This window comes from Lichenostomus cassidix, chromosome 6, assembly GCF_008360975.1.
Source record: "Lichenostomus cassidix isolate B80296 chromosome 6, HeHo_3.0, whole genome shotgun sequence".
NCBI lineage: Eukaryota > Metazoa > Chordata > Aves > Passeriformes > Meliphagidae > Lichenostomus > Lichenostomus cassidix.
The window spans coordinates 11388286-11413839 of NC_139487.1; the positions used below are offsets into that span (position 1 = coordinate 11388286).

At 46.3% G+C, this 25554-nt stretch overlaps 1 protein-coding gene across 2 annotated transcripts in view; it reads left to right on the forward strand.

The window, feature by feature from the left end:
- The first annotated feature begins 2233 nt into the window (after positions 1-2233).
- Positions 2234-25554, forward strand: part of SH3PXD2A (SH3 and PX domains 2A) — a 241894-nt gene continuing 218573 nt past the window's right edge. Inside the window, exon 1 of one of the 2 annotated variants that reach the window (XM_085064899.1) lies at positions 2234-2459. In XM_085064899.1, coding sequence (XP_084921025.1) covers positions 2388-2459 — 72 coding nt within the window. In that variant the 5' untranslated portion in view covers positions 2234-2387. The remainder of the gene's footprint in view (positions 2460-25554) is intronic. The other variant, XM_085064900.1, reaches the window with a different exon arrangement.

The window sequence follows — 25554 nt, forward strand, 5'->3', positions numbered from 1 at the left end:
AGCCTTGCAATACTTGGAGATTGGACTCCCACTAGACTGGGTGTTGTACATGTTTTAAAAGAACTATTCATGCCCCTGACAACACACATTTTTCCTACATGCATGGACAGATGTAGCAAACAAGGAGAGCAGGAGGTGGCTGTGAGCACAAACCCATCAGGTGATGGAGGAGTAGGGGGACAGAGGTACTAGGGCTGGCCAGGCTTCACAGGTGGAGGGCTGTCTGGAGCAGAGGAGAATCAAATAGTCTTGAATAGAGGGAAGGTGAACAGCGGACCAGAAGGTGTCCAGAAAAGGGTAGACCAAAGGGGCACAAACCCCAAGGCATCAGTCTCAGGTTTGGTTGAAAGTAGAAGCTCCTTTCTTTCAAAAGCAGGTGAGAAAAGTATCAGTAAAAAGATGCCAATTAGTAAGAATGTCAGGAAGGACGGGGCAGGGTGTTTGGAGAATGATGTATTTTGTCTCTCTCCCTCACAATGACATGTTTTGAAAGCTGTTTTAAAACAAACCCTGAGTGTTTTCAACAACAGAGGGGACCCTTTATTCTTTCTTTTGGACAGGGTGATAGGAGAAGGGCATGGAATGTGTGATGTATTTTGATAATGGCTCACAGGGAAGAGGCACCCAAGAGTGGCAAAAGACTGGCCACGCCTGGAATATTTTTATCAATGGGTTATTTGAATATTTACATTTTGAAGAAAGAATCTTCTTTGTTTGCTCTGCACACCAGGGATTTCTTGGCCAGTCTAAACAGCAAAGGTTTCTAATGTAAATAATTGTTCTTCTGCCTTGTGTCATGTATGAGGATTAGGGGTGGGAAGTCCCTCAAAGAAGAGAAGAGGGTGCCTTGAAGAAGATGAGACAAGCCATGACAGTGACAATGGAAGTGGGTACATGAGGTTTTCCCCTCTGTTACCCTCCTTGTCTCATGTATAACTGGGGTGAAATACTGGGATTTTAGCATTTTATGTCAGGTCATTAATGTTGGTCAACTCTGTACATTAGAGAAGGCTGGCTCAGAGCATCTGTCCTTGTCATTATGCCAGCAGATACCTGGTTCCCACCTGGCAGTACTTGATAACTTATACACTGATGGGGCTGCTTTTTTTTTTTTTTTTCCCTTAAGCTGCTTGTGGAAACCTGCTATGGTTTGAAAACTGCCACTTTTTAACGCCAGCCTTCTGGCCCAAATACCTAAGGCTTTGTGAATCTGCTGTCTGTCTCACGATTGTTGATGCAGGGCCAGTAACATTGTAAAAGTTGTAATTCAGAAATTGCGCCTAGAGCACGTCAAAGGAAATCACATCGAGATGGACAGTTCTGACTGTAAATGAGGAGCTTCTTTTGCCAGGTGCTGGTGCTCTTTGCACTCCTGGGCTGGAAGGTCTTGAGCCGTCGGCAGCACTCTGGAATCTTACTGGAAAATCTGCATGGGCTGCTATTCAAGAAACTTCAGAGGAATATCTTAGTGAGTTCAGTTAATTTGGTGAATAGCTAATGAATGTCATAAAACAAGCTGAGGGCTGGGAGATCACATTGAAGTTTCCATTTCTGATGTAACTTTAAAATAATCATATGCAAAGTAATGACGCATTATTAAAAAGAAAAAAAAATCCCACACCTGAAATTTCTGGGGCAAACTCTTCTTGGTGTGGGACTGAGGAAGATGATACCCATTTACCTGTGCATGTATACACAAAGAGCTGAAATAGGTTTATAGTCTAAAAGCCTCCTAACAGAGGGTCTGTTCAACCTTCTCCAGCTCTGCTCCCTGTGTGTCCCTGAGGGGCAGGCACTGGGGACCTTCCCAAGCACTGGCCGGCCTTGAGCTCCCAGCTGGAGCCTGGTGGCAGCTCGGCCCTTCACTCGCGGCTTTCCGGCGTGACCTTGGCCGGCCGCTCGGGGAAGGTTTTTCGGACCTTTCTGAAGTGATGGAGGGCGCTGAGACACCCCGCGCTCCCCCTGCCCCGGGCCGCTCCTTCCCCCGGGTCTCCTAGAGGCCGAGCCGCGGTGTCTCAGCAGGGAGAGGAGCTCTGCCCGGGCCTGGGGCTCTCAGGATAGCCGCCCGCCATCTCCGGCACACGGGGGCGGTGGCTCCCGTCCCGTCCCGTCCCGCCGGAGCCCCCCGGGGGCGGAGCCGCCGCCCCGACCCGGCCCCTCCCGCCGCTGCCGCCGCAGTGGCCGCGCAGCCCCGGGCAGCGGGCAGGGAGCGGAGCCGGGCTGGGCTGGGCTGCCGTGAGCGGGGAGCCGCCGCCGCGGCAGGGGCGGAGCCGGCACCGGGGCATCCTCCCTCGCCTGCCTCCCTGCCGCCCGCCCGGCATCGCCGCGGCGGAGGGTGCTGCCAGCGCCGGCACGGAGCGGCGGAGCCCCGCCGGGGGTGCGCGAACATGCTGTCCTACAGCGTGCTGGACGCCAACGTGGTGGACGTGGAGAAGCGGAGGAACCCCTCGAAGCACTACGTGAGTGCTGGCGGGGCGCGGGGGTGTGCACGTGTGAGGGGGGCCGGGCGCGGAGCCGTGCCCGGAGCGGTGCCCGGAGCGGTGCCCGAGTGGTGCCCGGAGCCGTGCCCGGAGCGGTGCCCGAGTGGTGCCCGAGTGGTGACCGGAGCGGTGCCCGGAGCCGTGCCCGTAGCGGTGCCCGAGTGGTGCCCGAGCGGTGACCGGAGCGGTGCCCGTAGCGGTGCCCAGAGCTGTGCCCGGAGCCGTGCCCGCAGCCGTCCCTCGCCTGACCGTGGCCGAGCCGCCCGCCTCAGGTGAGGCGCCCGTGGGGTTCCCCGGGGCCTCTTGCTGTGGAGGTGCAACTCTTCTCCCTCACCCTCTTTCACCCCGTTTGGCGCTTGGCTTGTTTTAATGTTATCGTTCTGAAGTTTCCTTCCCCTCGGAACGGTGGATCTTCCCTTCTGCCTCCCCAGTCCCAGCGCAGAGTGGGTCTCCCGGATGCCCAGGTTGTCCCCATCCTGGCCAGGGTGCTCGCTGGGGAGAGGAGCAAGGCTGGGCTGCTGGCGGGCTAGGGAGCCGGCGGTGCTGAGCGCATCTTTGCTCTTTCTCACCCCTCAGTTACATTCAGACCTTTTTTGAGGGGCCAGCCAGTCTGCCTGGTTACCAGGGCAGACTCAGCGTTTGGATCTCTTTTATGTCTCCTTCACCTTCTTTTCACACCTTACTGCCAATAGCACAGCATTAGAGGGGAGTTTTTAACAATCTTCCCAGACTCCTGTGTTGCAGCCTGTCATGTGGAGATGTCTTTGCCTGAAGGAGTCTGCAGCATACAGTCAGTAGCTTTCCATATCCACATATGTAGAGAAATATCTTTTCTTCTCTCTCTGCCTGATTCTACGTTTCAGTTGCACCAAATCCTTTAACTTTTTCTCAAGATACAACATGTATTTTAAAACACAGAAAGTTGGATATAGAGAAGGTAAATCTTCCAGCTTTGGTGAGGAAAAACCTGAGGGGGTTTTGCATCTGGTGTGAAATTGCTGTGAGTGTACTGTGTTTCCTGGCATTGTGTGCCTGCCAGATTTCTGCAGAGATGATCAGCAGCTGAATGGATTGTTGAAAAGATAAGGCCAAAGATTGGACTTAAACCTTTATATTGGTATTGCATATCACTGAGCTTTTTCCTCTGAGGCTTAAACCATAATCCAGTGTAAGGCTAGAGGGCACTATGTTGCTGGGACATGCAGACTTGTAAAGCTGAAGCTCTCATCTACCATGGAATTAAGCATCTTGTGCCCAATTCATTGGAGTGGAAGTTCTAAGTCTTGTGTCCTCTCAGGTTGCAGCTAGACCTGTGCATTCAGTCTATAATGCACTCACTGCTTCCAGGTGGGAAAGGCTTCTTTAGGTTTTGCAGGCTGCTGCTGTGGACTGTGGCTGACACGGCTGCAGAGTGCTATCTCACATGAAAGGTGGTTGCAATTCAACATCAGAGAGGTATATTTGCCAAGCATCAAAATATACCAAAGAACTGGTAACAATACCTTCCAAGAGATTCCAATTTTCTCCAGTCTCTTGGATTGTCAAGAGAAATTGACACTATTCCTTTCTTGTTTGTTGGAAAATTACTAGAAAACAAGGATTTGAACCCTGTGTTTACAGGATTTGAAAGAAAATATTTCCTGTGTTTATCTGTAGAAACACGTCTTTTTCTTTGATGATCACTGTCATTGCATTTTAATAAACAGTAACCTAGACTGTTCCAAGAAGGTCTCTCTAATGCTTCTAGTGGCAAATTAATTTTTTTCCCTTCACCCTTCTCACTGTACACCTTTACTAACATTGTCTTCACACCTCTGTGTGTCCAGTTCTCGGCCAAACCCCACAAACTAAATGTTATGTTGTCTGACTAATGGTGTGTGTGCCTTTTGTGCCCCTTAGTTTCCATTTCTGGCTGTGCAGTATTCAGCACAATAGGGTCATCTGGCTTTGGCTGGAGTAACTCACTGAGGGTGGACCCATGCTTTCAAAGAATTTAATTCCCTGATCATGGGTCTGATCCATTGATCGCTGTTACTTTGGTTCTGTGCTCGTTTTTTAACGTGAAACAGCTATTTTTTTCAAAGATTAATATAAGCATCACTTAGGATTTAGCTCTCTCCTTTGCCTGTGGTTTGTTTGGAGACTGCAAAGCTTTATGCTCTTTGCCCTATGCGGCTTTGAAATACCAGAAAGCTTTTCTGTCTCCAGCATCCATAAATGTCTTCATGCCAAGCCTTCAGGCCATGCAAATGTGCCTTGGCATCAAATCAAAGATGTGTTTCTCTGGTGGATGGTGACCTAAGTATTGCAGGTGTTTTAACATGACTCTCTCCTTTTAATTGTGATCTTTCAGGACCGTAGTGGAACCTGGAGAGATGAAGGCACACCTTAGGCATTGTGAGCACGTGGAGAGGGCTAAATGTGAGTAGCACATAAGCCCCTGCACTGCTTGGCTTAGCTGCCAGGCATCATTGCCTGGAGCAGGTGTCTTTCATATGAGCACAGCTTTTGTGGCCTTGACTCAAGAAAGTTAAAGAAAGAAGACAGCTTTACATATCCTCTGCTATGATCCCATGTGTGTGAAACTTCTGAAGAGTTTAATACCTCACTGGGAGTTGAATAGGGCTTTGCCTGTGGGAATAGATTAAAATCTTGGCTCTAGTGCTATTTGATAGGATCCCAGCCAGCTCTCTTCCCTCTTCTGGGAAATCCTTACTGGGGAAGGAATCAGCAATGCTTCCCACTGCATCCCTGTCAGCAACTGGGCAGCACAACACCACCTGGCTGGTGGCATGTGAAAGGATAAACAGAAAGTTGGATCAATAACCACATGCCTCTTGTATGGTATATCCCCAACACAAGCTACTGCTGGTCTTAGAGCTTTTGACTTTCCAAGTTAATTTCCCATTCTTTCTCCATACTGATGATCTTTTAAAATTGATTTGCACTTGATAATTCTTAAAAAAATGTCAAATCTCCTTGCTTTCACCCTTCCCTTTTCTTTTAACAAGAACAATGTCAGGAAGGTCAAGTCTGGGTTTGTTGGAAAGACCCCTGATGCAACAGGGGTCACACATTGGCTGAGCACTGTTGCAGTGAAGCTGGGTGGATTAGGACAGTGCAGTTAATGGTTGAAGGTGCCAGTTAATCATTCTGAAGAGAAAAAGCTGGTAGCAAAATCCAAATCCCTTTTCCGGCCCCTGCTAGGGTTTAAACAGTCTGAAAATCTCTTTCCTCAGTTCATGAGGTTTGATGTGTTTATGGGGTAGCTTCTCTGGCTTTTAGTCTGAAATTGTGATTGTCTGAACTAACCACGAAATTATCCCAAACCAGAAGTGCATTCTGTATTTAAAAGGAGCCACTGTTGATGCTTACTTCCTTTAACCATCCATCGTGGAGCTTAAAGATGACACCTCCCCTCCCCTCTCTCTGCTCCCAGGTTATCTTTAGGTAGATAGCTTTCCTTTTATCCAAATGTCTGACTCCTTTAGCAGCCCTGCAGGGAGCCTCTGCCTACCAGGTGTGCTTGATCTTGCTCCCAGGGAGATGAGATTGGGTTAGCACCTTCACCTGTTCACTGTTTTGCAGACCTGGGAGTTTGCAAACATTCATTACAAGCCAGATGAACAGGATCCCCCACCCCCCCTCCCTTACCACTTGCTTGTCTGCTGAGGACTGAGCAGTTACTGATGTGCATTATCTCAACAGACGTTTATATGCTTGAGGTCATTTCTGAGGTCTCCTAAGTGTGCCTGTGTTATCCCAAGGGCAGGGATGGATACATCAATAGAGATTTTCTATTTCAGCACCGCTCTACTCCTGTTGCAGCTGGGCTTTGTGTGTTTTTCAACTTTGTCCAGCACAGAAGTGAGGTAAAATACTCTTGGCTTCCCAGTGGCTGCTCTGTCTCCTTCCAGTTAGGCTGAGGTGCATTGCTGATTTCAGTCATCTTAGATGCCTGTATACTGTCCCAGTTCCTCCCCAGGGTAATTGCTTCCTAATGCCACCTCTGAATGCTTCGAGATCTCTTGTAAGAATCTCTCTGCTGCATGGATATGGTTGCTAACCTCCTCAGGGTACTGGCATTGCTGACTCTTAAGGGATTGAGTTCTGCTGTGTAGGGTTTCAGCACTGCTCCCAGGAGAACGTGAGTGTGCTTGTCACAAATGACCTGTTGTAAAATGTCAGCATGCTTTGAAGAAAAATCTTGTACTGCTAGGGCCAAGCTCTGCTGCTTGTCTCTTGGCTGCTCCTGCTTTTACTGCTCAGACTGGAGCAACTCTGATGTGATCAGGCATCTTCATGGTTTTATTTCTCCTGGTTGCAGGCTGCTGGTCATACAATGACCAGCACTGATGGGGAGAGTCTGGACATGGCTTAGTGGCAAGGATCTTTGTTCCTGTGTTAGTATACCTGGGAGAAGGAATTGCTATCCTGGGAGAAGGAGCTGTATTCCCCCTGCTTGGCTCATCAAATGAATTGTCCAGTGTAACTCGAGGCTGCTTCAATGGGCAGTCAGGGAGCCCAGCAGATCAATAAGCACTCCCAGTTCTTTCTTCCAGCAGATCTTTGGCTTGGTAACATTCAGCCAAGAGACAGTGGTATCTAAATTCAACAGTTTGCAAAGCAGATAGCTGTCTCCAGCCTTTGGAGTAGATTATCTATTAATAGAGAGAAGAGGTGGTCCTCATTTGTGGTGGTCAGGGCAGGATGAAACAATCAGGAGGCTTTATGTCCCAGCAGGCTGGCTGCACTGGCTCCCCTATGGTTGAGTGTGCTGGGAGGGCAGCCAAGAGAAAACTCAGAGAAAGGCTTTCAGCAAGTCCATGAGCTGGGGGCAACAGCTCCAAAAACCTCCAAGTTCCATTTTAAAAGAGATGAAGATGCTACTATCGACTTTCACTGGGACTTGGTTGCCAGGGAGATGATGTCCTAAGACACAGCACAAATGCTTTCAGCTGCTGACAGCTGCAAGTGACCTCTGGTTCACAAGAGCCCTGCCTGGGGTCAGTGTGTGGGTGCTGGTGCAATCCAGCTTGATGGGTTGTAGTCAAAATTACAACAGTCTCACTGCTTTGAGTTAAAAGGGAGAGGAACTGAGACACCAAATCATGGAGAGAGGGTGAACAGACATCCTAAGGAAGCAATTGTTGGAATAGGAAATGGAGCCCAGACTTCCTGCATCCCAGAGCAGCTTGTCTGTTCATCTCACCCAGACTCCCAGCCCTTAGAGAGCTGGGCAACTTCAAGACATTGCCTCCTCATGTCCCTGCAAGGTAGGATGTATACTGGTGCCCTCACTGGGAATATGAGGCAAGAGGTTAATATGAGGCAAGCGGTTTGACCCAAAGCCACACAGAAAGTGTGTGGCAGCATTTTATATTATTTTCTTTGGCTTTCAAAGCAGTCTTGCAATTATCTGATAAAAAGTACACAGTCTGAAAAAATACTACTCTTGTATTCAATCATTGTCTTCCTCAAAACCCATTTCCCATTTTACATGGATTAAACAGGAAAGGGGATTCAATGTGACCCTACCTGAGGCAGGAGGTGACGTACAAGCTCGCTAATTTAGTCATTTGGGAGGAAGCAGCTGGACTTTCTAACGTGAAATGGTTTTCTTTTGTTTGATCTTCCTTTTTTGTGCTGTATCCTCTTAATCTGTGCCTGCTCACGCAAAGGCAACTGCTCCCCCGAAACCACAGGGAAGAGTAGGATCATTGGAGGGGCTGACAGCACCGTGTGTTGTGTGACATTGTGAGGCTGAATGCTTTCATGTAGCCAGAGCAGACACCTTCTCGCCTGGAGCATGCTGTGTAAATATTGCATGGAGAAGGCAGAGAGCAGCACAGTAGCATACTGTTTGAAATCGGTGGTGTCTGCTGCTTAATCAGGTAGTGTCAAAGCCAAATACAGTCTACTTGATGGAAAAAACCTCTCCTAGTAACTTTCCTGGGCTTTGGTTCACACCTCTAGAGAGAGGCTTTATTGAAACTTTTACTGAGAAGTTTGTAATTACTAAGTTTTTTAATGTAGTACATTTTCCTTTGTCTTTAAAAGCAAAAGTTCAGTTTCTGGGATCTGTTTGTTTTTCTTTGCTGGGACATCATCACATTTGGGGTGTGGGGAGTAAAGCAAAAGCAAACCAAGTGATTTTCTTCACCTCAAAGGATTTTAAAGTAGAATATCTTTCAGCTTAGTTAGAGCCTTCCCACTGTAGTGCTCTCATGCTTTGCTCCACCTTCCAGGTGAATATACAATAATAATTTACTCCTTCAAGCTCACATTCATTATATGTCAGTTATATGGTATTCTCATTGCATGTATTTATAAATATGGAGGGAGGGTTGGAACGAATAAGAGCATTTATTACAAAGCAAGGATGCTTCTGCACTAAAACACGTGCAGGCAGACCTGAAAGATGGTGTTTGCACTGGGCTGTTAGGGACAGGCGATGACACACAGGGACAGGCAGGTGGGAGCAGTGAGACAATCTCAACCAGCTGAGCAGGTGATTGTCTTGGCATAGTGGTAACCCAAGCTGCTGTCTGGTGAGCACTTAGGCCTTATTGCAAAAAATGGGCATGAGGAAGGATAATAACCTTTAGATTACCCTGGGGTGAAGGTAGAGCAAAGAAATACTCTATTCATTGTAGTACCTCTAAGTGCTTTTGTGTGGTGATGGTGTTAATTGGAGCTCTCATGCTTTTTGATTTTTGACAAAGCTCCTTCTTATTCCAGTTTTTGGAAGAGGAGCTCAATGCATAGGAAACCAGCCAAGTCCTTGGACTGGGATTATTCTACTTCTGTGGACAGAATACACATCCCCAAATTTGAGTCACCATCAGAATATCACATGTTGCACTGTTTTGCTACAGTGTATTCTTAATTGGTCTTAGTAGACACGGACGGCTCTGGGTGTACCATGGCTTCACAATAAGGCTGTAATTCTGTATTATTATAATGCAACTTCTCTAGTTTGTGAGAGTTGACTCACTGGATAGAATAAAATATTCATAGACTCTAAGTGTCCATAAATGTGTGTGTGGTCCCACACATGCCGTGTTTGAAACCTGACTGGCAATAATAATGTTTTGATACGTTGCTGGCACTGTTTCTCTGACCAATGGGGTGTGTTTTATTTTTCCTACAAACCATGCTGGCTAAACGCAGGGATGCACTGGGCTCTGATGCTCACAGTAGTCAGCAGCATGGTTTTACAGGCTTGATGCTAACTTGTTTACAAGGAAAACACCCCTATCTCTGTTCATAGGGAGAAACATGCCAAATCTCTACTAACCATAGCTGTGTTTAAACAGGAGCTGCACACTGCCATTCTGTCTCCTTTACAGAAGTCTCCCATAGCTGGCCCAGAAATACTGGAAGTATGGTTCTCTACTGTCCAGGACATGCCTATAAATGCAAACTTTAATGCATGAAGTTCATAAATCACCCAGAAAGGTCTGGACTAATGTCCAGTGTGATACACACAGGACATTGTGCAGTGTGGTAGAAGAGCCTTTAGCCAGTGTGGCCTTCAAGCTCTCTGGATCTCAGTGTTCTCTGCTGCAAAGCCAACAGAATTTACTCACCTTTTATAAAGTGTAAAGGTGCAGATGTTACCTCAGGGCTGACTGCTGGCATCAGCTTTGAAACTCCCAAGTCTGGGTCATCTTCCTCTACCAGCAGGGCTGCCCCTGGGAGCAGAGGCTGTGGGATGGCCAAGGTCAGGCTGTTATCTGAAAATGGGAGCAAGGCCCTTGGTTCCCTGACAGTGCTCAGCAGACAGGTAGTGAATGGCATGACAAAAGGGCTACAGTCCCCTCTGAGGAACCACACATCTGGGATGCCAGCCATGCTTGTCAACGCTGAGCTTTTCCCTATGGGCATTCCTCCCTGTCTTGGAGTCCCAGGGTCTGTGGAAGTGTTTGAGGTGAAGCATGGATTATGGTCTTTCTGGGATTAGCCCTCAGCAGTAGGCTGCTGTCTGATCTCTCCCTGGTGTCTCCCTATTACCTGTCAGGAAAGCTCACTGGCACAGGTGAAATCATCTTGCCAAGCATTCTTGTACCCTCAGGGGCTTGATGCAGCAGAGAACATCTCAATTACTGCTTTCCTAACTCTGTGAAGATGAGATTTCTAATTGCTCCCTCAGCATCCGGTGAGATTTTCCTGCTCTTTGACTAAGGTTATCTATTATTATTTACACATTAAACCATGCATGTATTTTTTGTGCCTAGAAGGATATTCCTGATTTTCCCCTCTCCAGCAAGTGCAGCCTGCCAGTAAACGCCTCTGACCCCAAGCAAAATACTTTGAACATCAATTTAAAGTGTTTTTCAATTCAATTCTGAGTGCTTTGCTGCTCTGTCTCTGAGCTCAGCGCATTTTCTTTGCCTGAAAATTTGATACTCTGACACCTGCCTCATGTTGAGCAGCCTGAGCTGAGGGATGATTTTCCCTGGAATGGATGCTAGGAGAGGCAGGTGAGCTCCTGCTCTTCAGCAGAATCAGGGCAGCTGGCACAGCCTCTGCTCCTGCCTAAGTGGGAGGGCTGTAGTTTCCCAGAGATATCACTCCAGCAACTTTCACTGGCATTAAAATCACTTAGAATTTAAAAACAAACAAACAAGGATATGTGAAGTATTTTCCTGGAAGAAAGCCATGGAGAGCAGCTAAGTGCATCTCCCTTCTCCCATCTCCCAGACATGTCACAGGAAGGCAGTTCAGCGTTTTCCTCAGTGGGATTAAAACAGACTCTGGAGCTGGCTTCTGGGATGAGACAGGAAAGCCAGCAATAGGAAGGAACTCTGTGTGTATGTTCTGTAAATGTATCTCTATCAGGTGAAACTGTTGAGAATCCCTGAAGCAGCACTGGTGGTAATATCCCTTTTTATCAATAAAAAGGCTGCTTATTTTCTTTTAATAACAAGATACTGTTAGAGAAGAATAAAAAATGACTGGTTCTAGAGGAACATCCATGCTGGGTTTCCATGTACCTAAAGGTAGCATGGAAAGGATACATTTTATGCATCTGTACCTTATGCATTTTACAAGTCCTGGATGTCCTTAACAAGTTCTTTTTCTTTTCTCCCCTGAATTCAATGGTTTGTTTTCCTCTAACCTTTCAGCAAAAAGTGTTTTATAAAGACAATCCAGGATGTTTTACTCAAAAGGAATCCAGTACAGTAGCCAGCCTCTGGAATACTCAAAGCATACGGAAGAGTCTTTTGGCTGTTATTGCTCAAAAAGAAATTTTCTGTTTAAACTTCTGCTGCTGTCTTTGTGATTGTAGCAGTCTGTGTCAAAACTCTGGACTGCTTTAGAGAAGCAGCTTTCCACCTGTTTCTGAGCTGGGCAGCTGTAGCTTGCATTTCATCCTTTAATACAGACATCCCTAGTATAAATAGTTCCATTTAAACTAAAAATATTGTCAGTGAATTTTCCATGGGTAGCAACCCTTGGAGGTTGCAGGCGTGGTCTGTGCCGGAGAATCCATCCATCTGTCCTTAAACCTCCCCCTGTTCCCTTGCTGTAAGGACCAGTGGCCTTTTGCCCAGCAATGACAATTTGCTGGTGGCACTGGAGGGTGATTGTGTGCAGATGTGTGAGAGGCACTGCTGTGCTGGAGGGATCTTCTCTTAGGAAAGACCTGGGGCTCTGGCCTGAGGGAGCAGAGTCTGAGGACTCACAGCTGGGCACGGGCAGCAGTGCCTTCCTCCCTTGCCCCCCCTGCAGACAGTGTTGGCCAAACTGCTTGGCTGTGATGGCACTGGGTTTTCTACCACCCTTTCAGCTGTGAGTAAGGCTGTACATCTGTGTCCCCTGGTGTTGGCCAGAATGACCATTGGGATAGCTGTTCTACAGAGTTCTTCTCTTTGTATGCTGGGGGAGTGTGCAGGTGTTTGGTAGGGATTGGGGTTTTGATGTGAGATCTTTGTGCTTTGCTCCTGTTTTGACTTCTGTATTGCTCTACATTGGAGCAAGAAGAGGACATGGTCAAAAAATGAGGTGGAAAGCAGAGGTTTGCAATTGGTTCCATTGGATCTGATGCCACAGTCCTGGCCACATCCTAAGAATATTCTTTTATTCTTCCATTTTTTCCCCCTTCTTCTGACAAGCTCTGACGCTGCCCACAGCATGGGGTTATTTCCCATTGTCTTAATTCTGGACTTTTAGGTGCTCTGCCAAATGCAGTAGGGCTGGACTGAAGAGCATCTTGTGGGCAATCACCAGAGCCTTCCGCTGGGATTTGAGGGTCTGTGGAAGGACTGAGAACATCACACTGATGTTTTTACTGCTCCTGGGGAGAGGTGACCCAACACTTTCCCTGTGTGCCAAAGGCTTTGTGAGGCTCTGCCCATCGTGTTATCCCTAGGGCGATTGTGAGCCATCAGGGATCTGACTCCTCTGACAAGAGTGAGATTGTTCTCTACCAGGCACTGGCATTTATGGTGTTCCAGGTATCCTCTGTTGGGATCTTGTGTGGAGCTAAAACTTCTTGGCTGTTGTCGTGCTGTGTGTGAGAGGCGTTGGCTGGGTTATGATAAAGACTTTGACTCAGACCAGGGTGAAGGTGCAACTGGCCATGTAATGTGGTTCACAGGTGATTTGAAAAGATCCTAAGGAGTCAAATGAAGAAATGATGCCCACTGTTTGTATTTGTAAAAAGAGATTTTAGTTAGTACTAGCTAGGAACTGACAGTCCAGACCTGGTGAAGTGCATTCTGTCTGCAAGCAGCCTGTCCTGCCTGGCCCTTTATCAATCCTCTGCATCCAGTTAATATGAGCTGGAGCAGATCTGATTCAAACTTCTATTTGAAAAGGCTGATAATGTTGCCTTCTGCACATTGTGACACAAAGAGTTAAACAGAAGGTGCTGGTGGCCTCAGGCAGTAGCACAGCAATAAATGCTGAGATGACATGGGAAACACTCTTCAGCTGACGTCCTTTTGAGCCTCTCGGTGACATCAAACTCCTGGACCACTTCCAGTCGAGTCTGGCCTTGCCCCAGTGACAATAGATGTTAATCTGTTGGCTTGTCAAAAAAACGTGTTAGTGGTTTTTTCTACAGATCTATTTCCAACCCTCAGATTTCCCTGCTAGTAAACACAGCATTATGTCATTGTTCTACCAGGAGCCAAGCACCAAAGCCAACTTTGCAGTGCTGTCATCAGCAAATGTCCATTTCACTTTGGAGCTTTATCTGAGTTCCCAGGCTCTTTTTTCCCACTGTTGCCCATGTTCTGGTCTCTGTGTCCTTCAAAAGCCTATAATGCTTTATGGGAAACATGTAGGGTCTAGCAGTTGTAGGTAGCACTTCCCAACGTATTTGTATCAGATGGTGCTCCTGTACCTGTTTAGCAAAAACACCTTGGTTTGTAAACCTTGATCTTCTGGTTACCTTAGCCAAGACAAACTCTTGGATCCTATATGTAAAACCAGGTGAAGGGTTTTGCAGCCCAGCCTTGCTTCTAGTTGATAAAATAATAGCCAAGTCATAGCCACAGGCAAGGTCCTGCCCATGCTAGATCCTGTTTGTTTCAAAACACAATAGCTGAGTTCCTACTAAAAAGACTGGTTGTCAAATTGCTAACACTATAAATTAACTTCCATAGCTTTCAGAAACAACACTCACCACAGATCAAATAAAACCATTTATAACATTCTTGTAACTCTTGTTCCTTGTTCTGCTTTGAGACTTATTTCCAGCTGTTTCTTTGGACTATATGGAAGAAAAGATTTATAAAGTTGCCATCAGTGGTGAGGATCTAATCTGCTTGAAACAGACAAGCCTCCCATCCCTACCTCTGCTTGGCCTTTCTGGGGCTGGTAAGACTCCCAGTTTTTCTCATACCAAATCTGTCTGAAATCAGATCCTCTATCAGCTGAAGTAATGTAGAAGCAGAAGGAAAGAAGAGAGAGAGAGATGTTTATCAGAATGCAGAGCATGAATTCTTGTGATACAGGCACAGGTAGATGATGGATTGCTTCAGGCTCTTGACAATATTGAGGAATTACAGCATTCTTGGGGTATGAGGTGGAATAAAATTAAATTTTATTTATGTAATTAGGTTTTCAACACCTTGTTGACAAGTGATCCTAAGACTGAAAGTACAAGTGGTTCAAAGAACTGACAAATTTTTGGGGTAAAGAAGACTGCTATTAAACACAACTGTCAAGTCATGTGTTTGGGTGAGAAAGTCTGTTACCTGCCAGTTGCTCAAGACTAAGCACACTGAGTTCTCTGTGCTCCTGTTAAGCAGTTACCATCTAGGTTTATTAAAAACAGAGTGCTGAGCTTAGATATAGCCTCATTTTGGCCCAGTCTGTCTTCTGATGCTTTCCCAGATGTCCTTAAGGTATATGGCACTAGCTCAGGCTGCTGAGCTTTGCTGTATATTGTTCATAGCAGTGAGAGCTGCTGAGTCTCGACCAGATGAAGTCAGGAAGCACAGTGCATGCTGTGAGGAAGCGACCCTCCCATCATCACTTCCAGCTCCCTCCTCTGCTCCAAACACTTCTTTTCGGATCCCATCACATGTTTATGGGCTATTGTTGCACATCTGGGCCTTGGCAGATTGCTTTCTGTTTCCCAGCCTTGGGTCAAGTGGCACTTTATTTTTTCAGAGATACCATGTCTGGTATTACTATTAATAAATATTCAGGCTTTGTACTTATCTAATGCCTTTCATCCCAGGATCCCCCAACACTCTGTACTTCAGCACCTCTTTGCAAGGTAGGCAGATCAGACAGGGAGAGCATTGTGCTTGTAGCAGTATGTCTGTCTCCCGCAGAAGTGCCTTCTCAGAGCTGTCGTGAGACTAGTGGATAATACAGGCTGATGGAAAAAAGTGTCTTTTATGGCTGAAAGTACTGGGTGGGTCATGGAACTGTAGAACACAGACCTGGTACAGATCTAGGTCATTAATGCTGAACAAGCATATTGCATTCTGACATAAGAATCTTCAGAGTGGTTGGGTTGGCTTGACTGGAAGCTTCAAACGTCTTCTGATGGTTAATGACTTCCAGTGCAGACCTTTTTTTATTCACAGACATCCTGTTCTCACACCATTTTTGTCCTTTTGCATAAACGGCTTTCTTCACTCTGTTTGATTTGACCTGCTGTCTTGCTTCTCTCTACTATTTGGTATAGAATATTCATGTTTCTTCTTAGCCTTCATTCTGCTGAGCTGCTGTGGCCTCCAGCCTCAAAGGTAGAGAGCAAACAGCTTTTGCTGCCTCACACTTCTCACAGTTGCTGCAGACTGAATACAAGTGAGCTGTTTAGTCCAGGCGCTGACAATAGTTCAGTGTGAGCAACCTAGCATGTGGTGTGTTACTTTGCACTGCTGGGCACAGCCTTGCTCATGTTGGCAGGGGCCAGATGCAGCTGCCAAGAGTAAGTTTCACCTCAGTGGGATGATTTTCCAGATGTAGCCAGGTGTGATTTGGGGCAGACGGGCTCCTGGTTCTGTCCAGTCCCTGAGCTGTGTCATCATGAGGGAGGATGTCTGTGCCTTATGCTTCTTTCACAGTTTCATTTTCCTCCCTTCAGGGAGTCTCAGAGCTAGTCCCAAAGCTTTGTAAGAGACACTCCATTTACAGAAGCAGTGAAGAGGAGATGTGGCTGATTATGTTCTCACGTTAGCTTTAATGAAGGTAATTTTAAGCAGATGGTGTCTATTTAATGTTCTGATAGCACTGATAAACTAGTTTTCAGCAGGTCTTGGGAACGGAGTGGGAGAGAAGGGCATGGTTTCAGAGGGCAGCAGCTTGCCTGATGACACTCTTGGCAGGCTTGCTGGAGCACTTGGGTGAAGCCCCCTCTCACTTGGACAACCTCTGCACGTCCTGCTTGGGTGAGACGAGAGGTGGCCTGTGGTTTCTGTCTGAGCTTCAACAACAGTAAATAATTCCAGACTGATGCTGGAAGCGTGCTGTTTTTGTGAAGGGAGGACAAGGGGGGAGCCAAACATAACAAGAGTTTCTCAGTGCTTGGGGAAGGGAGCCAGGGTCACATTTGGAGCTTGTAGTGTTGGCAGACACAGAGATGATGTGCCCCATCTTATGTGTATCGGCGGAGGTAGCTGGGGTGATAATCAGCAAGCTCCTTTGTAGGCTGGTTTGTGATGCTGATGATCCAGAACTGATGCTGGGTTGTTTCAGACAAACACACTCTCGTTTCAGCTTCCATATCTGCTATTTTTTAATATTTTTGGCATTTGTCTCTGGGGTAAGGAAAAGGCCGTAGCAAGCCCTGGGATTTCAATCCTTGTGAGTCTAAGTTGTGAGGTTACAGATCTACTGCCATTAAAATTAGTGTCACTTGAAGCTGTCCCCTTTACAAAGCTGGGTGCTGACTCTGTTCCAAAGTACTGAGTTCCTTGGCCAAAGCTGTGCTTGACCCTGGCTGTTTGGCCAGCTATCCTCCTGGCTGGTGTCTCTCCATCCCCCTGTGCTGGGGAACATTCCCAGGACCTGACACTAAGATTGTTCAGTGTCCTCTCTGCATGCTCAGGGCCTGTTTTTTTAACAAATAAGTCCTACATGATGTGTCAGTGAACTAAGGAGGCTTTAGGATGGCTGCAGCCTATTTCATCAAAGCAGCCTGAGGCTCATTTGCCCTTCAGATGTTGAACTCTGTCTTAGAGGCTATTTTCTTTGGGAGACCCAAGAGGGGAACATGGTCCCTTATGTTTTAAGGCAGTTTTCACACTGAGCTTTGTGGTCTGTTTCAGAAGCACTGGTAGAAGTAAAACAGCCTTTCTTGGACTTAAATTCACTGTTCAGTGGATGAAAAATGTGCAGAGACCACTTGTTAAAATGATAGTTGGTATCTTTGCATTTATCCACAAACATCAGTGAAAGTACAGGTGAACTTTGAAGCCTGTGCTTACTGTGACAGTGTCACCAATAGGCAGTAGTGTGGGGAATCATGAGGGAAGCTTTTTCCAGTCTTGATTGTAATTTGCTAAAGGCAAAACCAGAAGGTTACAAGCCATCTTTCTGGATTGAACAGGACATTTGAGCTGGGATAGTGATGGTTGTTCCGTGGCAGGTCCTTTGTAAAGTTTTTATCTAAAGGGTTCATGTGCAGAGACACTAAAAATGGGTGGTGGGAGGAACCAGGGTTGGTGAGAGTGCAGTGATGCTTTGTGCTTCCAGCTAACTGCTTCTCCAAGACTCGTGAAACTCTCATACACCCCTGGTGAAACCCATGCAGTTCTTAATGGAAACAGTGTGGATCTTAATGGCCTCTTTTTTTTTTTTTTTTATTCCTGCAAGGTGGGAGACCTGGCACAACTTGCCTGTGGTCACTGAGCAGATCAGTGGTGAAGTTAGGAAAGAGTGGCCCCAAGAGAGAGTGGATTTGGGATTTGTTTGGGGTTTTGTAGGCCTGTCTGAGACTGTTTTCTCAGGAGATGGTGAGTACCTGTGTGTTGGAAATTGCACTGTTTCTGGAAGTTTCTGAGCTGCCCATGCCAGCATCCCTTCAGCTGGTCCCGGCCAGTATGAGGTGTGATGTGACTCTGGTTTTCCACCTCTGCTCTGACTGCCTGAATATGTTCTGGGGCAAGAGCAAGGGTTGTCCTCAGTAGTGTTGTAGGTGATTGCTGAACACATAAAGGAGCCCATCATTGTAGCTGCTGGCCTGAGGAACTGGGGTCAGCGCTCCACACTGACCACTTGGGAGGCAAAGAAAGGCATCTCCTGGGCAGTCACTTTTTGGGATCTTGGAGTGTAGAATGAGCTGTGTTGTGTCAGGTGCAACTGCAAGCACCTGGGTCAAACAGCAGATGCCTGGCTCCCCCTCCAGCCTCCCCAGAGATGATGTGTCTGTGAAGGCACAGAGACAAACTGTAAAGCAGGAAGGTGGGACAGCATTAATGATAACATGCCCCAGATACTGGGCCTGTTTCCTGAGGTCATATTGCCTCATTGGCAGATGGGGATTAGCAGGAGGAGTTGGGCTGGGGGGATTGCCAACAGCTGTCACTCATCTTAGATAAAGAGAGGCGAACACACAGCAGTGCTACTCTGGCTATAAAATACTTACTAGACTTTTTGTTACCCTAATACTTAAAGATTGTACATAGGGGGTTAAAATAAAGAACATTTATGGCAAAACTTCTTCCTCTGAAGTTTCTTCTCTGACGTGATTTTTCAATAATTGGTTAGCTCTCTTTCACTGGGAGTGTGCAGCTGAGGAAGAAAACCAATTGACTCTCACCAGGTAACTGCCACAGCTGAATTCCTGCTTGTGTCCGTGGAGGTTTGCTGGGCAGAGGAATTGATGTTCCCCATGCTTGAGCAGTGAACTATAATAATGATTTTGACTCCACACACTCAAAACTGATCTTGCAAAGAGATGCTGTTGCCAAAATTGCAGGGGCAGGATTTGGTCTCCCTTTGATCTCAGTCTAAATCTCATGGGCCATTTACTGCAACTTAATAAGTAACAGTGCGTGAGTAAAGGGGTGCTCACTCTGCCTCAAACTCAGTCTCCTCAAACACATGGTAGAGCAAACTTGCTTTCTTTGTAGATAAACTGAGTCAATGGTCTTGCAGTGCAGGTCAAGGTTTATGCAAAGATGTCATGAATTAACTAACACATGTAATAAGGTAAATCATAGTGCTTTGGTAACGTGTGTGATCAATGTTGTGTGGTTTAGTGAGCCAACTGAAGTGGCTTCAGGGATTGGGAGCTTTTGGTTGCATCTCTTCAGTGTGGTTTGATGTTTGCTCAATATGAAATGATTCATCTGGTGAATTAAGGGTGAATCAAAGGTTTCTTTTGCAACTCCCACTGCTTCACTGTTTTTTGTGGTAGGGAAATCTTTTCATTTCTGCCCTGGTTTAATTGATCTTTGTAAAGAAACAGGCTAATGATGATTCTGGCCATGGAGTGCTGTGGATTTGCCAGCAAGAGAGTCTGTTATCACAATGTGAGATGCCTCCCTCTCTCAAATTACATCTTCTAATTTGATTTATTTTGAGTGTCTTTGTATTTCTACAATCTTTGATTTTATTTGGTTTTATTATCCTGTGTTAGTTGCTGTTTTCTTAGACTGTAAGAGTTTTCCTTCATGCTGGCAGGAGGAGGAACAGGATATAAAAAGTATTATTTTTACTGTTGCTGAAAAGAGGCCAAATTTCCAACACACTGTCTTTCAGTCTTATTTAGAGATACAGTAATATTCCTTAGGATGCCCTAAAACGCTAGTGAAATATATTGTTAACCCACTAGAAATGTAATTTCCTCCTAAATATGAATTTTGAAATCAGAATTTAGCTGCATGCTTAGCATTCCCCAGGTAGCACAAACTCCTGATGACAGAAATTACTTGGACTGTCCTGTGCTGGGGGAGAGCTGTACATGTAGGGGCAAGAAGTTGCTGCAGCATCTGTTCCTGACAATTTTGTATAATGCACTGGCTCAGTTTCTCTTGGGCTCTCAGCTGGCTTTGCAGCCCTGAGTGCTTCTTTGGCACATCCCAGCCCCTGGGTGCCTCAGCTGTCAGGGGACAGCACTGGGACACAGAGTAGCCCCTTACTGGCTCTGTGAATGTTGGGGGCTGCCCCAGCAACAAACTGCAGTCTATTTTTATTTTTGGAAACTGGCTGGATAGAATTCTGCTCTGTGCAGTGCTACAGTAGAGAATGAAACTGTGGCTGAGGGGTGTGTGTCTCTTCTGCTCCCTGCAAGGAGCACAGTGGGAGGCAGTGGCTTTGTCTGCCCACCGTTCCTCTAAGGGCAGGATGAGTGTGGCTCATACCCAGTCAGTACCTCCCCCTGCCTCCCACGGGCTTGGCTGCCATGTGGTAGTGCTGATCCTTGTCTTTCTCCACTCTCTGGACCTCACAGAGAAAGACCAAGCAGAGCATGGGGGGCCTCTGTCACTGGGGCAAGTGAAATTTCAGAAGCTCCTCTGCAGAGGGGAAAATACAAGGAACAAGGAAGAAAGTATCAAATGGATGCAGGTAGAAATTGCAGGGTCCAAAATTCTGCTGGAGATGGGGCTAGAGATAGCTGCAGTCTTAGCCATCTCTAAGCATGTTGTCCAGAGCTTGCTGGTTGCTAAGAGAGCTCAGGTGGGTTGTGGAGGAGTGCAGGAGAGGATCTTGGTCTAAGCCACAAAGCCATGACAGCCCTGCCCTTCTGCAGGGCAGTAACACACCCAGCAAAGACCACTTGCACTGCACCAGTGAAGGGCCTCTGCTGAAGTTTTGTGGGCACTGTAAGCTGCTTCCTTTGTTTCAGTCCCGCCTGACTTGATTCAGACATTCTCTAACCTGGGGAGCATTGCCCCATGGGTCCTGACTCCAGCCAAAGTGCTGCTGATGCACTTTAACCCCTTAAATTTTTTGTTCTAGTTCAATCTCAATTAAACTTGCATTTCTTGAGAGTGGGGGTGTTTGGGTCCCTGTTCTTTCCCATGTGCTGATGGTATGAGTGACTTCAGTTTGTTACTGCATATCTGGGTACATGCAGTACATGTACATCATGGTGTACATCCCTTTTCTAATACCCTGTGCAGCTCCCACCGAAGGACCAGATGGGTCTGGGTCCCAGAGCCAGTCAGGCTATAGCTGTGTAGGGTGACAGTGCTGCTGTCAATCACTCTTTATCTTGGTGCTTCTCTGAGACTGTGGTTAGCCTATTCAGGGAGCCAAAAGAGTCCCAAATTATTCCCTTTTTTGGAAGAGAAGCTTTGATGTCGGTTGGTGGAAGCCAGGAGCTGTGGTCAGGGGTGCTATCCTGTGCTGGGCTGAAGTGTCATCTCTTCCAGCTACTCCCAACCACAGGTCACATCCTCCCACAGATCCTCCCTTCTCCCAAACCAGTAGGGATTAACCCAGAGCCCATTTCCTGTAGGGTTTTCCTCTTCTATGCTTTCAAGGGGCGGCACACCTGGTCATTCTGGCACATGTGTGGTGATGGTAACTACAGGAGGAAAGGGGCAGCACTGGGCCATGGTGAGCAGTGCCCAGCTGCCTCCCACATCTGTCCAGCTGCAGCTCGAAGCATGTCTGACCCCTCAGCTGGGCAGTGGTTGTGCCTCTGACTCGCCAGTCTCCATGACACACACGATGTTCAAAGTGCCTTTGCATAAAGGAAGTAGTTTAATCATAGCTTTACTCACTGTTTCAGCAAATTCAACCAGAGCCTGCATTGTTGAGGGTAAATGTCACACACACAAGTATAAAAACATCTGGTTTCAAGTGAAAAGAGTGAGGAAATGGGTGCTGTAGTTAAAGTCTGCATCCTGAAGTCACTCCTCCGCAGCTAGGTTTTGTTCAGATAGATTCAATGTAACCTGTAGTATGGAGACCCTGATTGTACACGGAGAATTCGAGCAAAAGCTGAGTTTTTGCCATAACCCTGAACTTTTCACCCAGGTCATAAACCTTTTGGAGACTTTTTCCTGTCTCTGAGCATCTTTTTAGTGAGTTCTCCATGCTTCACTACCTCTTACTCTGGTGTGCAGCCTGATGGGGATATCCTTACTGACTTCAGATTCCGATTTACACTTAGGATAAATTGAATCACAGCTCACTTTGAATGGGGCCCATTTATGAAGGGAGGACCTTCTAACTGCAGGCAGCTGCATAAAGCTGCTGTCCCAGCACTCATGGCCAGCTGCCTCTCAAGGAATTCTGTGCCATGTACATGTAGCTGGGTCATCCTCCAGCTTTTCCTGTTGCTGTAGCACTGTGTGGAGGAACGTGCAAATATATTTTCTATAGATCACTCTGACTCTCACAAAACTCCATCCTGTTCTTGGCAGCTTTCAAAACTGTGTGCTTGCTCCAGATTTTTGGCTGTCTCTGGTGTCTGTGGGAAGTGGAGAGAGTTTTTGATTGTGTATGCAGTGCTACAGTGCATATGCTGTCATACTGTGCAATCGATTAATGTCATTTCATATGGCCTAGAAATTTTAACTTTGAAAACTAAAATGAGAAACAAGTAAACTTCCTTTTCATGCCTTTAGGACAAGAAAGTTTAGGGTGCTTGTATCTTTCTTATTAGAAACCATTTGATTTCACTTTAAAGGATGCTGGACACGTACACTGATTACATATTTATCATTTAGATAGAAGCCTTGCACTGCCCTGCAGGCCTTTTAAACTCAGCGTTAGTTTGAAAACACAATATATGAAGTCCTATCAGTGCAGCCTATCAGGATAACTAAATATTATTCATGGAGGAAAATATTTCTCTTTCATTATGAAAATAAGTGTTCTCTGCAGTGTTACGCTTCAAGCCTGTTGTTCAAAAGATGTGATCAAGACATCAAAGAGAGGAAAATGATTAAGATAGCAGGAACTGAACCAGCTGCCTTTCCTTTGGTAATTAACAGACCATCTCATGCATTGCCCTGCTGAAATTGCAGACTTTCATTTTTTCCCCTTGGAGCTGTGTTCTGAAGTGGGAGTCATTTTACTGCTTTTAAAATGAGCTGTTTAATTTTACAGTCAGAATAAGACTTAGCAAGAAGCAAGAGTCAGCTTCAACACTGTGCTGTTACCTGGCTCTTTAGTCATCAGAGCAATTTCAAGGGTCAATACTGTTTTCTCCTCTATTTTAGATGGGAGGATGGGACAAGTTGATTGTACCCTTGGTCCATCTGACATGGCCAAGGTGTGCACACGTTTGTTCCACTGGATGTTCTGAGTCTCTGTGAGAGATGCCTAGTGCCAAAAATATGATTGCAGTTCCCACACATTCTCTGGTTAGGAGAGCTGAGCTGTCAGAGATGCTGACCTGCCCTGTGGTGGATCCCAGTGTATCTGCAGTGCAAAGGTGTCTGCCTGGGAGTCACTTCTTTATAGCTTGGCTTCTTCTGCATGTACCTGTTACAAATTCCATAGCTGTGGTCCAAGAGGCAAGAAAAGAAAATAAGTGCAAGTCCTGCATGCACAGTAATTCGGTGCATCCCTCAAGTTTGGAGGTCTCTGCCTTGCCACATCCCTGGGGTGACCTTAAGCAGCTTTTTGGACTCTCACATCTCACATTGTGAATGCTGAGCATTAAAAATCATCATAGTAAACATGAGAAAAAAGCAATCTGCTTTCACTTCATTTTTCACTTCTTTTCTCCCTACATTTTTTTCTTACAAAGGAAGTAGGTCTGCCATGGCAGGTCTTTGTGCAGGTGTGCTGGAGCTGCCTGTAGCCCTGAGTTTGGGACTCAGGGACAGCATGGAGCTTGGGGTATTGACTTAATTTCTCAACCTGGATGTTGGGGTTAGTGTTGCAGTATTTGCCCTGCTCCTTCAAGGCCAGCTTGGATCAGTCTGTCTGTCTCTGAGTGTCAGGGCTGGCTATCCCCATGCCATGCCATGTCATTAGGGTGCTACAGTTCTCCTTTTCCCAGGATACACAAACTGGTCCATGAAACCAGAACTCTGTGTTCAAAGCCTGCAGTTGGGCAGGCATCCCAAAATATGTTGGCTTTTCCAGAGTTTGGTCTACTATGGACACATGAAACTGGTTCAAAACCTATGTCTTTGGTTTGTTAATGAGCCCCTTTAAGATAGGAGCAGCAGCATCTCCTGCAGGCAGCAAGGAGGACAACCTGAGGATGAGGTTGCATGGAAGGGCTCATCTGCTTTGAAATTTCAGCCCCTTGAAGTGAGGGATATTTGAACTGCAGCTTCAGTGAGAGCAGTTTCTCAGGGGAAAAAGCTATGGTGAAACATCTCTCACAGCAACTCAGGTATCAGGAGACATGGCTTCTGTCCTCGCCCTTGCTGCGGACTGCTGTTGGCAAATCACTCATCTGAGGTTTTTCTCCCCCCTTTTTTTTCCCTATCATTTTAAAATCACAGTTTCAGAACAACCCTAATGAAGGCCATGGTGGCCACTGGTATTTTTAGCTTGATGCAAGCTATTGTCTTTTCCTTGTATTTTACCTGCTTCAGTTTTGAGGGATGTGGTGGTGTTTTCCCACCTCTGTCAATGTTTTCAGCTTAGCAAATAGGAGGTGCCTCCACAGGGTTGTACAAGTGATGTGTGCAGTCACAAGGAGACACAATACTTGCAAGTTTAGTTCTGTTCCCTGCCCAGCTGTCCTTGACTGGGGAGGTGACAGCAGCGACACCGGGATTCTGGAGCCACATGTTACAGCAGCCTTGGGATTTACCAGATATGAAGTATATTTGAAGTATATTCTGGGGTAATGCCACACCTCCTTTTTGGAGTGTGGTCAGATCTGTGTTCTTCCTGCTGATACTAGTATCAGATAAGGAAGAAGGTCAAAAAAGTCCATTTTTTTTTTTTAATTGCTTCATCAGACACATTGTAGCTGTTTGTGACATTGCATATGCTGTTTGTGACAGATTGTTGATTTATTCCTGGAAAAAAGTTCATATTTGCATTTTCTTCCCCAGAATTGCTCTCTGCTTTTGTGCAAAGGCATGATACAACCCCATCATCTCTCGCAGAGACACATTGCATCAGAATAGGCATATTATTGTGTGATGTTCTTTGAGTCTGGCCCCAGCCAAGCCTCGCAGGTCAGACAGTGTCAGGAAGGAGGGAAGACAACACCGTTAACTCTTTAAAAATCTGATGAAGGGGGCTGATAGATCAAAAGAAAAATTCGAGTGGGAGCTGAGACTGCTTGGGGGAGCTAGAAATTCTTCTTTAATCAAAATTACAGCTTGCCCGGGGCAGTCTACAAGTGATGTTTGGTGACATCTCACTGTTTTTGGGGCTGAGTTGCAGCCCCAAATCCACCCAGCCTTGATGATGGAGAGAGGTGTGTGGGAGTAGAGCATGCTCAGCACTTTACAGGATGAGAGCTTTTTGTCAGCTTGTGTGAAATAAAGTCAGAACTTAGGGACAGAAGTGAAGGGTGGTAAACAGCTTGAACAAGGGAGACCAGACCTTTCTCTTTCTGCTCACAGTTGTTTCCTCCCTCAGTGCTTTCCTCCAGCAGTAATTTTGTCATTATGTACAAATTGGTCACAGTGACGTGTACTTATCAAAAACCTCTATTGTGCATACACAGCCCCAAATTTCCTTAATTCCTGTTGTAAGACAGCTTCTGTCCGCAATTGAAGCA